Source organism: Betta splendens, chromosome 14 (genome assembly GCF_900634795.4).
Source record: "Betta splendens chromosome 14, fBetSpl5.4, whole genome shotgun sequence".
NCBI lineage: Eukaryota > Metazoa > Chordata > Actinopteri > Anabantiformes > Osphronemidae > Betta > Betta splendens.
Window position 1 is genome coordinate 14465787 of NC_040894.2, and position 16048 is coordinate 14481834.

The 16048-nt window shown below is 41.6% G+C and overlaps 1 protein-coding gene across 6 annotated transcripts in view; it reads left to right on the forward strand.

Moving 5' to 3' along the window:
- The window catches only part of usp25 (ubiquitin specific peptidase 25), a 33773-nt gene extending 32179 nt beyond the window's left edge, over positions 1 to 1594 (forward strand). For all 6 annotated transcript variants that reach the window (XM_029174579.3, XM_029174582.3, XM_029174578.3 and 3 more), the window contains 2 exons: positions 248 to 440; positions 763 to 1594. In XM_029174579.3, coding sequence (XP_029030412.1) covers positions 248 to 440; positions 763 to 935 — 366 coding nt within the window. In that variant the 3' untranslated portion in view covers positions 936 to 1594. The remainder of the gene's footprint in view (positions 1 to 247; positions 441 to 762) is intronic.
- The last annotated feature ends 14454 nt before the right edge of the window (positions 1595 to 16048 follow it).

Below are 16048 nucleotides of genomic sequence, written 5' to 3' on the forward strand. Positions count from 1 at the left end.
TCCTTGTTCCTAAATGTCAAACTTATACTAAATGAACAAGGAAATGGAACCCCAGAGCTGCCTAACAGACACTTGTAATGCTTACATGCTCTAAAGATCTTCAGTTATGGAAAATGAATTTGCAGTGTTTAATTAATTATCCCTAAAGACAATTAAGTAATTAAAAATATGTTAAAATGTCAAATTGTATTTACGATTTAAATAATTGTGTGCCTCCAATAAGCACCAAGTGTCTTCTCTTCCATAGAAATTAAATGAGCAAGCAGCTGCCATGTTTGAGAATGGAGAAGAGCCAAAGGTGATCACTGGCTTAGGCATCATGAACGAGCTGGTGGTGCCCTGCATCCCCCTGCTGCTGGCCAATGACACTGAGAGGGACCTACTGGCAGTCGAGGACATAAGGAACCGCTGGTGCTCCTACCTCGGCCAAGAGATGGAATGTGAGTGAGAGCAGGGCAAAAACTGACTTTTTTGAAGTTTGAAACTAAACAGCACATTTTAAAAATATCAAACAGACATTTGAGTGTAATTATATGATCCAAAAAGAAGTAAGTGCTTTTAATAGCGGAATATAAAGGCAGAGGATTCAGCTTTTATCAGTTCATTACACTGTGTGCACAGAGAGCTTGTTGTCCAAGTTAATTATGATATTACATTCAACACTTTCTGTTGAACTTTCTGTGTTCACAATTCAGATCTATCATTATGTTGTATTAATGTCTGTATCATTAATTGATCACTTTCTGTTCTGTGTGATGGTAGCTAACCTTCAGGAAAAGCTGACAGACTTCCTCCCCAAATTACTGGACTGCTCGACGGAGATCAGAAGCTTCCATGATCCACCCAAGCTGCCAGCCTACTCCGCCCTGGAGCTGTGTGAACGGTTCAGTCGCGTCATGTCTGCCCTCGGCAGAGTGCCCACAGAAGGAAGATGAGCCCAGAGTGACGGACAGGCGCCACTCTCTCTTGATCGCCCTGGCCTGGGGCAGAAATCCATGGACCTCTCTTGACTCATGCCTTCCTTATCAATCTTGGGGTCACTCGCTTCTAGCTATTATCCCTCTGTTACTCTTCTTTGCTGCTATAGGTTTTATCATTACAAATATTATTTCATTTTAAGCAAAACAAGGACTGTTTGGATGGAAGACATAATTGAGAGAGGAGAAGTCTGTGGGGGAATACAGTGGCAATCATACAGTGGTTAAAAGCCAAGCACGTTCTGCTTCAGTTTCATGCGAAAAAAAACAAGTTTTAAGGGTTTTTCATAGTTTATTATAGTTGTTTTTGCTGTTGTTGTTTGATTCAAGCACCCCCAACCACGCTCATAGCCCTACCTAGAGCATCCTTCGCTGCTGCTCCACCTCCAGTTTGGTACAATATTACCACCTTTCGTTTTATTTTCTAAGGAAGTGAGGAGGAGAGCCTTCAGATGTATCAGCGGCTCAGAGTATTTCAAGTGGGTCTCAGTCTTTGTGGACTGTTACAGAACGAGAGGTTTTAAGTGCTGTGGTAGACAGCCACGAACTTCCTGTGGTTTGTTAATAATTTGAGAGAATAAAACTTTATTTATGGCCCTTTTAGGCCAAATAAACAACTGCTTTGCCTGTTGCAGATTTTTTTGAATTCGCATAAAGTTGTGCTCTGACTATAATTATAGGTTCAGCACCTGTGAATTCCCAGTAAATTATCTTTTTTTGAGAAGATCTGTTGAAGGACAATCTGCAGGTGAGTAAAGCTTCAGGTTCTTGACTAAAACCACTGATGTTATGAAGCTTATTAGAATCAGCCTTTCATTAATATCAATACACAAACTCAACAACGGGGGCCAAATAAACAAAGACAGCTGCTTTGAAATACATTTTTAGATGGGTTTTCAATGGATTTTCCTGCGTAATACTAATATCTGGGAACTGTGATGGCCGGTAACCACGTGATGAAACCAGGTAACAGGAGAAGCCTTTGTTAAAGTAGCATCACAAGATGAAAGTTGTCTTCCACAATTAAGTCGTAGGGCTGTGTTCTAAAACACTGCATAAGAAAGTGATTTCCCTCTGTTTGATCTCATTCCACATTATGTCCATTGTAAAGTAGGAGACTTCAGCTTTTGTCCACACTCTACCTACACAGTAGCTGTTTCCATTTGTCACCATAAGACTGATTCATATGATCTGAGGCAATGTTGATTATGTTTCATATGTTCTCCTAATGAACTTCAGAAGAGCTTAAAACTGTTGTTCTAATCTGCACAAGAAAACATTAGGAATCAGTTCCTGGACATAGACAATCCCACAGCAAATGCACCTGTTGTGTAGTTGAAGCTTGTTGAAACAGTTACACGCAGTTAGGAGTTCTAGCTTTCTAACTGAAGAAGAAACTCAGTTTTCTTAAATGACTTGAAACTGTCAGGGTTACCCAAATGTCACTGTTCTATGGAGTCAAATTAGGGTCAAAAGGTGACACTTTGCCGTGGAACCCTTGGCTCACTGCAATCCAGCATGTGCATGTACTTGATATCAGAATCAAATCAGAAATGACCGTTATGTGTGGTTTATACAGTGATACCAAGCAGCAGAAGAACTTTATATTTTCACTCACTGTTATGCTGTAGTTACTGGATGATGTTGTTTATGGCCAAAATACCAGCTAGTGACATAATATTACAATAGTTTTACTCTCATCGTAAAATGAATTTTTTAGATCTGTAACTTTTTTTAAGGCTTGCAGTCACTATTTGTGAAACACCCACACCAAATGATGTAAAATATGGGGTGTCTGTTTACTGAAGGAAGTTAAAACATCTCAACAGTGACCCAGGTTCTTGTGAGCACTCATTAGCTTGGTTCGCACAGACAAACTGCTTTCTGCCCTCTCAAATGGTTCATAGCATTTAGTCCAAGAGCCGCATTTTTCACGAGCAAGCATTCGTTAAATAGTAGTAGTAGTAGTAGTAAAGTTTATGCAGGATGTGTAGGTGTACAGTAGATGTACAAGAAGCACTTAAGCAGTGTTGTTAAGACAACTGGTCAATTTAGTTAATGTTGTTGGTTTAGTATAGTTCTGCTGTTTTGCAACCTAAGGGAAGTGGTTATGGAAAAAATCTGACAAGTCACGACATGATTAATGGAGGAGGAAAGAAGAAAAAAATACAATATCTGTTTATATTTTTTGGACATTATTTGGACATTAGACTCTTCAGGCATGGAACAGTTGTTTAAATAAAACCATGTGAGAAGAAAAAACAAAGAAGTAAGATGCAGGGGTAACTGAATGGGGTGAGGTTTAGGGTTAGGTGTATGTATAGTACAGCACCTTTAACAATAACTGAATAGTTAACATTTAACTGCTCATACCTCTTAAATTGCCTTTTGCATTAAAGAAACAACCTGGAAAGTTTCCCAAAGACTTCTCTCTATTTGATGAGTAACATGTCGCTGTAAGTCTCTTTTCAGCTTCTGAAACTCTCCCACAGTGTGAATGAAGGCCTCCGAATCCGTTGGCCCGTCCTTTCAGTGGATCAGCCTGTGGCAGATTCAGCAAACAAAACCTAATAAGAAAACATTCACTCCCGCCAATCTTTTTTTATATCCAAGCCAGCGGGTGGTTGGTGTCTTGTCCATTGAGTGTGGTAAAGCCTCAAAACACACACACACATTCACATAAACCTAAAGTTGTTTTCTTAAATCCAAGTCACTCTGACAAATAAACTATTGTATTTTAATCCCTTTGTAGGGCTTTTCCTGAAATGAGGTGCTTTTCAAATGCCAGTGAGAATGTGTTAACCCGCTCAGCCAGACAAGAATCCTCTTGTATCCATACAGGCACTTCATTGTCTGACCCTGTAGATTCTCTGTGACACCCTATCCACTGTCTCACTGCTATCAGTCTGAAGATCAATAAGCTTCCTCCCTGTATGAGTATTTAACTACAGCCCAACAGGTAATTTGAGCCCAAGATCTAGTGTATGTGGAACTGTCCTTGTTTTACCTTCATTTTAGAAACACTAGAGTATCACCTACTGTATATTGCTGTGTTGTTTGTGTGCAGCCATCCTCCAGTTGGCCTTTTGATAGTCTATCCAAGGAGGCCTTGTAGGGTTGCAAATGTTTATGGGACATCATTATCATTATTGGCAGCGACATCCCCTAATTTTGCTCATTATTCCTATTTACTTGAAGCGAGGGCATGAAGCCAAGCTCTGTGATGATTATAGAGTCGAAACAGTGGCAGCCTATACAGCTCATGATACTGATGGACAGGTTTAATTAGTGGTCTGAACAGAGTTTTACAGCAGCATACAAATTCAAGTTCTACAGACCCATTCCATGACCTGCAGTAGCGAGCTGCGGGGGAGGGGTTAGCTGCAATAATGCTCACACCTCTGCCACATCCATCCATCTATCAATGAACATAGTGATTATTTGGGGAAAACAGTTATTCAGAATGTCTATGCGCATATGCAACTTTGCATTTGGGCTTGGTTCCAGGACAGGCAGGCAGCTTTCTGTGAAGAGTTTGCATGTTCTCCCTATGTCTGTATGGGTTTTGTCCAGCTTCTCTAGGATCGTCCCACACTCCAAAGGCTATGAAAGGGTGTGAGTGGCCCTGAGACGAATGGGCACCTGCCCAAGGCCTTTTGGTCAAATGACAAAGGATAGTCTCTAGTGCCTTGCTACCTTGGACAAATGCTTCAGATAATAGATGGTTGAATGACACTGTCTGAGGATCACACCGTCAGCCAGTGGTCGTGATCCCGAAGGTGTCCCCCACTTTCAGTGCACTCTAGTTCCACACACACTTTCAAGCTGGGTTGCAGGGTTCCGGGGTGCCTTTTCCGCTGCCCCCTGCTTCTCGTGTGGGTTGGGCTTGGTGGGCGGGGCTCGGGTGGTGCTGCGGTGGTGCTGCGGTCCCTGTCTGGGGCTACATGGGAGACCTACCCTCCCCAAGAATGAGATTAAGCGAATGGTGTGGGTGTGAGAATGTATCTGAGACTGCATGAGTTCACTTATGACTGATTAGTTCTTTGTGAGAGAGTTTGTGGTTTGTGTGTGGATGCAGGTGTGGGTGTGCGTCTGTGTGAAGTACGTATGCGTGTGGTGTGGTTGGTTTGTTGGGGGTCCCATTTTCCGCCCAGTGGATCCGCTGCTTCGGTGGTCTCTTTTCTGCTGACCCCCACCCCTTGCTGGCCTTGTGCTGCCGGCCTGATGTGGTGCCAGGGGATGTGGTCGGGCCAATGGGGTAGGCCCCGCTCCGCTCGTGTAGGGATGGTGGACCCCAATCTGGGCGCAGGGGTATCTGCTGGTGGGCTCCCTATGGGTCCTCTGGCTCCACTCTCTCAGGCTGACCCTGCCACTGGGGGGAGTGTTTGCCCCTGGTTCCCATGGGGCGGACAGCGTTGACCCACGGTGGCCCACTCTGACCTCGGGTGCTGTCTCTGTGGCTGCTGCAGCTCTGCCTGGGGGTTCTGCGTGGGCGGCTTGGGTCGCAACACCTGCCCTCCTGGAACTGAAGGTGTGTGGGCTCTCTGGCTGCTAGGATTCTTTCCTCCACTTGGCTGGAGGTAGCAGCCGAGCTCCTCTCATTGTTTATACACCAACGTCTGCCTCACCCTTTGGCTGAACAAAGTTATAGCTTTATTAACCTTGTAGTGGGAAACTCAAGTCCTGAGCTGATAAACAGGCTTTCTAAATCTAGCTGTAGGTATTACTGATCACTACCAATATCAATAATGTGTAAATATGGAAGTTGTATGTATGTATGTAAGTTTATGTCATGGCTATTATTAAGTAGTATGAGATTATGTATAAGAATGCATATGTGTATGTATATGATATATGTATATGTTTCTACCTTAACACCATTATTGGTATTAATATTAATTTAAAATGTAAACCACAGTACAGCAGTTGTTTAGTCATTAATGTGTTAGCCTAAGATAGATCCCTACGTATTTATTTTGCACTGATTGTTTGCTTAACTGATTTGCTTGGTTTCAGCAGCTGGTTGGATGGCGCCATTTTGTTTTAAGGCTGTGTTGCAAGGTGATGTCCTCTGGATTTAAGAGAGTGCAACAGCTTTGAGTTATTTTAGATTAACTAAAGGAATAGCTTTGGATGCACAGTCCTGCTGTCAGTAACTTCCTCCAAATCTCGTTAATGCCTCCCTTGTGCAGCAGAACTGCCTCCTGCCTTCTCCAGGTCCAACGGCAAACTGCCATGGCTGTTGCAGCTCTTTCTGGAGGGCATCTTGCATATCCAGTTAGAGAAAAAAAAAGAAGTTGATAAATATGGTAACGCATAATAGAGGTGGATCCTCTTTGATCCACATGAGCAGTTTTTGAGGATTAAGGAATAAGTTCTGAACATCAGTGAGTTTTTAAAAAGTGATCCAAGGATTTACATGTCACAATGGAGCTGATAGGTAGCAGAGGGAGAAGCACACAATGTTTCAGCTAATATGTGTCAGACAATCTTTTATTCCCTTTTACTTATCACTCGAGTCAGCATTTTGTGTTTGTCAAAGACTCTGCACTTCAGAAACTTCCAGCAGAGTAAATGCAGCTGCAGTGCTTGATTCACCGAAAAGTTCTAGGATCACATTCTTCACAGAACCTTTCTGAACACACATTTAACATTTGTTCGTGTCAGTCTTTGATCCTCGTTGAATTGAAGATCAATTAACAAGAACTTCTTTATATTCAGGTTTGAGAAAAAATACGGTGGTAAGGAAGGTATTTCAGACTGCTGCCTGTTCACTTAATGGTGGTTTCTGAGGGGCCTGACCTTGTTGGTGGAGATAATAGTTGTGTAGGGAGAAAAATGCCATCTGGGCTCAGTGCCAGAGGCTGGTGTTTTACAGCAGCTAGTGCCTCACACCAAGATGTGGTGAGATACTTGGTGGGAACGAGTGATTGAGGTGGGGGGAGGGAGTGCTCTCTCAAGGTGCCACTTCCATGGAGACGCAGCTGGGTCAAACAAGACTTCCATCATTGGACAAACAAAAGGTGAAGTAGTTGTCTAACTGCCTCATTAGTAGGAGCCCAGCAGCAACCACCAGACTGCTAAGATTTGCTTCTCTGGGGCGTCTGCGAGGGCAACGCTAATCAACGTCTTTTGGTAATGCGTGATGCTGAGCATAAATATTTTCTCGTGGGATCGGCTGTGTCAGTGCTTCTGGCTCAGTTGCATAGGAAATAAGTATCTCACTGCAGGCAGCAGCTTGTCGTTTTTCCCTAAATTCATTTTTTAAAATTTAAATTAACTTTAAACTTGCACTTCCTCTGGCAAATTCACACACAAGGGGAATAAAAAAAACAGTGAGGTCATCTCATACTTGACCACCTCTCCTAGCTCTCTGTCCTCTCTCATAGTGCTGGCTGAAGTCTCTACCACAAAGAGTTGCACTGTGTTCATGATCCATAATCAATCAGGCCACGTGGAAGTGGCCTGACATGTGTTTGCCTTCATAAGACTGCAACCGGAGGAAGCCCTTACATCACAAGACAGTCACAGGGGGATTATGGGATTGTAGTAAATCATCAGCATTGATGAGCATTTTTAACAGCAGGTGCACATGTGACACAAACAAAGACAAACAAAGTGAAAATGTGGCTTTGACGCTGAAACAGACCTGAACTCTGTAGCAACAAAGTCTGCTTACATTCAGATCAGCAAATGAGGTATTGAGGATAAAAACTTGTGGCGAGAAGCACTACATTTATTAAAAAAAACATCTAACTGTTCTTCTGCCTCATGTTCCTCAAAGTGTATTTTTGGCAGCTATTTTTTCATAACTTCTTAGGGGCTACTCCTGCTATTGAATACTTTTCCTTTTTACAAGCAGCCAATATGAGATGAAGTCATAAACACAAAGTTAAGGCACCAAAGCAGGAACTGGTACACCCCAAAAAAGCATTTCATGCTGCCTCCAAGGTTCCATTTACTGTACTGTAGGGAAAGTCACAATCAGCGAAAAGAGTTCTTTGGCTCCCAGTCAACGGGAAAGAGGACAGATGCATTTAATGTATAAAAAACAGTCCCTGCAACCCAGGGCCATATATCATTACCTTACACCTTTTCAGTCTGTTATATTCTTTATTTCACCCCGCCACCTCCACCCCATGGCCCAGATCACTGAGCAGCTCACTAAGAGCATTGTTCCTGCTGCCAGCTCCCTTGGCATATCACGGTTTAATTGGAACCCTCCGGCTGTTTGGCAAAAATAGGAAATAAGCAGTGTTAAAGGTATTTATGAGGCTGTCCTCAAAGAACCTTTCTTTATATCAACAGTTTGACTAATGCATGTGACAGTAAACTCAATGTTGGCAGCAACTATGAAGAAGTTGTCTGCATGACTAATGTTGGTAGCAGTAGCTGCCAAACCAACATGTATTAATTATAGTAGCTTTTAAACAGATTGATTTCACTGAAAGATACTATGTTTGAGCTCTAGCTACATGGCCTTATTAATATTAGTACAGTTATTGTGATGGTGCTGCCTAAATATAAGTGCTCTGTCTTGTAATATTTATCAGCAGCAAGTGGCCAACCTGAAACCCACCTTGAGCCTGGTTCTGCTGGACGTTTGTTGATTTTTTTCATTAAATTAAAATGTATTTATTTATAAATTAAACACTTTGCAAACTATACTATAATAAGCCACCATCATACTCTGTCATAATTAGTTTTGCTAATGCCTAGTGAAAGCTGCAGCATTCATTTATCATACTAGGGAGGAGATTATGAATCACTTAAAAATGTATAGTTTGTAATAAGAGTCAATGAGTTTAGTTTAGTTAGAATCTCTTAACAATAAAGAGTTGCTAGCCTGCTGTGATGCTATAAGCTAAGAAGTTTGCTGAAAGTTATGGGTTGCACATAACCCAGACTAACTAAGACTATTGATGTAGGTGTAACATTAGATTACATTATTTCTTCCAGCCTTAATTGGGATATTTAGGTGACACATTGGCTAATGTATCTTGTAAGCTAGGTAGTTAACTATTCATTGGTACAATATGTTAACATTGTTACTGTTCTAGCTCATTAGGTCATTGTTGAGTGAGGAATGAGTGACGACCACTCATTTCTGCTGTATCATTCTTGAGGCTAAGTTAGGTTCACAAAACGCTGAAACATTACTTCATTTCTTATCCTTTCTACCTTTGCCAATTTTATTCAGTCTGTGAGTGAAGTTATCCAAAAACCGGCTGGTTGTTTTAAGGTCTGTCGACCCATGAGGTTTGTTTCTAAGATAAGTTCCCTTGTGGTCTGAACCATTAACAGAGCACTAAACACATTAAAATAATGTTTACCACCAGAGGTTTCTACAGTGACGCACGTGTTTGACCTCAGGTGTTATCAGTCATTTTCATGTCATATCGAATACCCTTCTAGGCCACCTTATTAAATTAAAGTGATTAAACTAATCCCAATTTGTTGTGAGTCCCAAATTCAATCCACCTGTGGCTATTTTTGTCTCTTTCAGTCAAATTTAACATGCTCCCAAGTGCTGTATTAAAACAGTTGACATTTTAATAGTATACGTCACAAATAATTAAATACAGATGAATAAAATAATGATATAAAGGATGAGTTAGAATTTATTTAATCTTATCTCTGATGTGATGTGCACATCCTGTTTTAATTTATCTTTTTCTTACTTTTTCTTACTGTACTTACCAGTTAGTCAACAAACTGGTAAGTACACTGAAATATTCTCAAAAATATATATAGTCAAAAGGATTGTCACAGATTGTGTGTGTTAGTAGCCCTTCATGCCACTTTCCTGGCTTCTGAGTAGAGCCTTGTTGTGTATTTACTATGTCACTTTCCCAGAAAGAGGAGAAGGGTTATCAGTGGTTAACAGATCTCTAATCTGCTGTGAAATCTTACAACAATGGCGTTGCACATTATAAAGCAAATAAACATGCGCTGCGAGTCCTTCCTCGTCCGTTGTATCGCAGGAAATATGTTCCACATAGTAAAAATAATATCCATGGGATTACATGCTTGCAAACAGAAGCAGAGTGGTCACAACTGGACCTGCACTGAATGGAGGTTGAAGACGCGTGACTGGCTCTTACCTGTGGAGGGCAGCAGCTGTCTTGGGAGCCATAAAGGCTGCCCAGTGTTAAAGACAGAATAAGAGTGGGAAGGAGCACAATAACACACTACACTGTACCCTTTGCTGGTAAACCAGCAGCGTCCTCATCCACCTTTTTGACATTAGAATATATAAAAATCACCATTAGAATATAAATCATGCAGTTCTACTGAATAGACATGAAACAGTATCAGAATGAGGAGATTAAAAAAATATTCTTAGTTTGGATATACAGCTGGCTTATGGTCATAGTTAGTTTAATTGACTAAATAAAGTGAATGTTTTCCATGGACACATTATCCAAATTAATGTGCAACAGCCGGGTTGGGAAAATGAATAACAGGATATCTTGCCCATCATTCACATGACGTGTCATAGACCCAGGAAAAAGCTGAATACAGAAGTCCAGTGGAGTTTGGTCATTACTGGTGTTATTAATCACATCTGGCTTTTAAGAGGCTGTTCGTCTGCAATAATAGAATTGACATGATCTTCTCACAGCCCACTTTGAGAGTTCAGTATGTTTTTTTAATTGAGATTATTTCCTAGTCAATAACAAAATTGATGGACACACTTTTTCTTTGTTGTGATATTTGTGTAAAATAATAAATTATCAATATTTAAACTATTTCTAACTATTATAATCAAGTCTGTTCATCTGCAGGGTGTTTGATTATGACAGCTACAGCAGATACAAAGGCATGAGTACAAAGATACTGCATCTTGAACATCAACATGCCCTGATAGTTTTCTCCAGAAGAGCAAAGACTAAACCTAACATTTTCCTTCTGAAGCAAACAGCACATACCAGCAAAGAACAAAAAGCTTTGTTCTTGTTTAGTAAAGCTATGAGAATCTGAGCCTTCATTCAGTGTCTGTGGTTAATGGCTGTCATTTCGGTTTATACTGTAGGCAAAAAGACGTCAGCAGAACAATGCTAGAAAGACACTGTTTCTGTGAGCAGAATAACCTAGAGGAGATAGCTAAAGTCAGGACACGGCCCAAAATAGAGGCCCGAGCTGGTCAAGGAGTTCTCTGAATTTAACTTTTCAAAGCTGGTCAGGTAGAGAAACCAAATTGGACAAGTGATAGATACCAAGTAAGTATTAAAATAGCAGAGTGAGCGTAAATGTCCGATGGATCAAGTGGTTCAATGCCTGAATCGCCAGAATTAAATCTGTGCGGGACAATTGGAAAAGATGGCGATGGCCCCTCCCTCATCGGACTTTCGCTCTAACTGCTCCAGGCGACAGCAGCAGGTCAGCCTGTGGTTGCACTGGGCACCTGCCAGGCTTGAATTTGATCTGCCTCTCAGTGAAAGTGCCCTGAATGAATGAAGGTAAAACAATGAGGAAGAAACTGAGATATTTCCTCCTTCTGTGACATGATTTTCAAAAACAGAAGATGTCCCTTTTTAAGTCCCTTCTTTGAGATATTATTACTGGAAAGGTTAAGAACATTACTATTTTGTATGTGTGAAGTATTAGTACAAATAATATTTAAACAGTTGTTTTATACATCAACAAACATCTGATCGACATCTGGCAACAACAACATCCGCAACAGTGTATTTGAGTAGATGCTTTTAATGTCCTAGGTAGCGAATTGAATGTTACTCAGGGAGGGAGAGAAACAGAGAGCAGGCAGCAGGGACCTGTACAAGCTGAGACACTCGAATGAGTTTGAAGAATAGGGTTTTTATGCAGTTGCAACGCTGGGCCCCGACTGGTCGGCGGTGCCACCTTCTCCAATTCAAATTATGCAAAACTACCTGATTGGACAGATTTAAACGCTTATTTCAGCACAGTGCCCCCCTCATACAAACACATACAACAGCTCGTACAGAGCATTAGAATGTTTTACCAACTAAGTAAGTACCAAGTAATCAATATTTGCCTCAAATGATTCAAACACTAGAAACAAAAAACAATAAAGTGTTCAGTTTAACAGAAGCAGCCGGGTGTCGAGGCAGCCTTTGTGTAAATGCAACAGCAGCGAGTGTTACATTGATTGTGACGTACTGCAGCGGTGTTAATGTCCGGCAGTATTATGTGTGTCAAGTGGCTGTCCGGGGATGGATATATGATCCTGCAAACTGGCCTCCCAAATGTAAGTATACACAGACTCAAGAAAAGCAACACACACACACACACACACTGCAGTGACTTTCAGGGTTGTCTAACTGGGCCTCTTGAAACTCTTGCCTTGCATTCCAGCGCAGAAAAGGAGGGGGTTGTTGCAGTCAGGCTTATTACCAGAGAGAGAAAGAGTGATAGAGTGAGAGGAACGAAAGAGAGCAGGAGGGAGGGAATAGTGGGGGTAGGAAGAAGCTGGAAGGTATTATGGACAATTTCCTTGCCTTCCTAGAAGCCCCCGCTTGTTCCCTCCCTTTCACCCGGCAGAGTTCTCCGACAAAAGTGAAGGAAACGCTGAAAACTTGAACTTGCTATTCACCAGCTGCCTCGGCCTCTCTAACAAGCTCACTTGTTTTCTTTTCCTGCCGTTCCCTTTGCGCGTTTCTATTTCTCCCTCCCTAGCTCTCTCTCTGTTTCTGTTTCTCTCTCTCCCCCCCCCCCTTTCTCTTGCTCGCTCTCTGTCTTTCTCTGGGCTGTGTGTAAGAGGATCACTTTGTTTCCGTTGCCTTTTTCCACGGTGCTGCATATACACATTGAGGAGAGGATTGGATTTAAGGAGATACTGACGGGGAGCACAGCTGCAACAGTCCCCTCAATCTCCACACCAGGACTAATGCGCCCCTTTCTCTATCCCTCTACCCTCTCTCGCTCTCTCTCTCTCTCTCCTTTGCCCCCTGTGTGTTTGACTCTCCCTCTGTCGCACTCTCTGCTTCTGCCTCTTGGAGAGGTGGGGGTGCCATATGGTAGCTCAGAAAAATGGAAGTGGATCGGAGAGCGACACGAGAGGAATCTTTCATTGTGGGGCTCGGATGTTGGGATCTATGTGGTAAGTGCTCCTCTCCTTCTCTCAGCACTTTTTTAAAGTTCCTTGCTTCCAAGATTTCCCATATGCTTGAATTGTCAGCTGTGTCTGTTGATTGCCTCTTTGAAACATGTTCTCAGCTGTAACCCTTTGTTGAGTTGTAGCTCAGTTTTGAAGTCTAATTTGGTCCCTTTCTTCTGTACTATCAATAAGCTCTAGTGATTATCCGTTTGTGAATGTTCAAGTTTTGATGGTCAAGGTAGAGTGAGCAGGGCGGCGGAGCGTAGGATGGCTGGGGGAAGGGATTTTGAGGGGGTCAGAGAGAATGGCCTGAGCACAGGCAACGCAGCAGCTTTAACAAACTTTTTCATCGTTATCATTGTTACCACTGGGAAGCAGTTGTGTGAGCACTGGCTGGACGTGGATCCCACTTGTTCAGCTCCTAGAATTGATCAGTTTCTCGGTGGGTTTAGTTTTTCTACGAGTGCAGGTGAAGGGCACTTCCAGAGTTTGCTTTGCACTTTATATACTAAATTTGAATGCAGACCACCTTTAACCAGCGGCTGCTTGGTCCAGATCACGACCTTCATCTTTGGAGGATGATTGTGGTTTATTACCATTGTTGCTGGAGTATCTCCAACACAGGATGAATGTGAAGGATAAACCTTGAGCACTGGACTTGCAAATAGACATACAGTATATGATTTTTTTTATTATTGTAGAATATATAGTACATTTTTTATTAATGCATTTTAACAGCTATTGTCTAAGGATTGTTGTATTTGTTTGGTTTATGTTTGCATTGGGGATAAAGGTGAAACATAAAAGAAACTTTAACAATCTTTAACATAAAATCCACTTATTGCACCTTTGCAAGTTTGCAAGTTTGTGACCATTACTAAAAAAAAGGAACATATTTGCACCAACCAATGAACTTACGCGTGTGAGTCTGAGCTGAGTTAAGTGAGTGAGTGAGCTCCTTTTATGGAGCAATTGAACTTCAGAGCTCTGATTTATGCGTCTCACCTTGATGGTTCATTGGCAGTCGGACGCTTCAACCTCACTCCCCCGTCTCTTTGAGGAGAATCACAACCCGTTGACTGACTTGTTCTGTTCGTTAGGCATCTCAGTATCCTGGGAATCAGCTGCCTTGGATGGCATTAATGGACTCAATCGGTTTTGAAAGAAAACTTTAAAAAGGATGAAAAAGAAAACCGTGTTTAGTTGTCCCTGTTTGAATTTATTATTATTCCCCTCTTTGTATGTGTTTAACACGCACAGCTTTTCAAACTCGCTAACTGCTTCAGCTCTTTTATAAACCCACAATAATTGTGTCTGCAGCAGAATCTAGTTCTCTATTTTGGGAATGTGGGTCACAGTCTAATGAAGCAGCGTAGCCGAATGTCTTCTTAATGAGGACCCGTAAAGTTACTGTCAAAAGGTTGTATTCTTGGCAGGGGAGGTGGAGGTGGATGCGTGTAGAAATACTTGCCTGCTCAGCACGGAGATTGAGGATGGATTTTTTGGATTTTTCTCAAGCTGCTTATAAAAGGCTTTGTGCATTTGTTTTAACATTATCAACTATTGAACTAGAAGATATTTTCACGATCAAACGTTTTCATCAGCTGAAACAGATTGATAGCAGCAATTGTGCAATGATAGTGTGTCAACCTGAGCAGCCAGAATTGGCTTTTGCTGCGGTCGCATTTTTCTGTTTAATTTCTATATATTAATAAACACTATTGTAGTGTACAATGTCATATTGAGGCATGTGAAGGTGAGTTCCATGTGTCGGCTGAGGTGCTAGAGTTGCTCCTGTCGTTACAGATGGTGGATCGCTTCTCGTTCGATGTGTGGCTACAGATGATCTTCGCTGGTTGTTGTAGTTTCCATCAGCTGCAGACATGTCGTCAGATAACCTGCGTGACCTCCACAGCCAGTTTTAGCCTTTCCCTGATGCCTCCTCTGGTTATAAATTAGCCCAGTCGTTGCTTCCCAGCAGTGAAAGGAACAGCTCACTTAGCAGCAGTGATTTATTATACTAGCCTGCCGCTGCCGTGTGAATGACAGAGGTGCCGTTCTGGATCTAAACAGAAACTTGGGCAGCAGACAGGAAACAAGATTTGTTTTTTTCTTTCTATCTCACAACCAGGAAGGACATCACTTCCTCTCAGTATTCTCTATAATGAATATAACTGCCAGAAAGTACCACAATGCCGTATTTGAATTTATTATGACAACATCTGTAACAACTTTATTTAATGATTACTATCACGCCCATAAGAATCAGTAAAGCTATAGCAAAGAAAGGCACAGGAATGTGAAATTGCTTTTGCCCCTTAAGGCAATGTTTCAGGTTTCAACACGTACTTTCATAGTTTTTTAAGGAAATCTTAAGTGAGTAAAATATAAAAAACAAGGTATTTTACAAGTAATAGAATACATCAATAAAGGAATCCATCTAAATTGTGCTTCATCCTATGATGACCTCCAAATTACCTTTTTCATTTGGGATCATTTATTTCATGTATCAGACTCAACCAACGATCAGTACCTTCTTCAGACTGAAGCATCAGTGCATCATTGTTGAGTTTTGCCATCTCAGCATATATGACTGGGGTCTGTGCTACTTCAGTAAGAAATATGTCTTAACCTATAACAAGATCACTTTTCAAGTTCATGTCTCTGGAACAAGAGCTTGATTGACAATATCTTATCTCTGCGCCAGTGCTCACACAGGTCGTTACTGCTTTAGAAAGACCTTTTAGTTTGTTAAACTTGGTGGCAATACCTACAATATTTTTACAGTATCCTGCATTAAGCTGGAAGTCCAAGTTACCGCAAACACAAGGTCCAGCTCCATTTTGTGTTGCTCAGCCCGAAATACATACTCACCTTCATCCGTCACGAGGCAGGAGTAGCTGCCATGCTGTGCAACCAATACTAGGATCATTTACTACACTACTGTAATTTACTATGTGAGCCCTGAGTTCCATTTTTCACAGTAGAA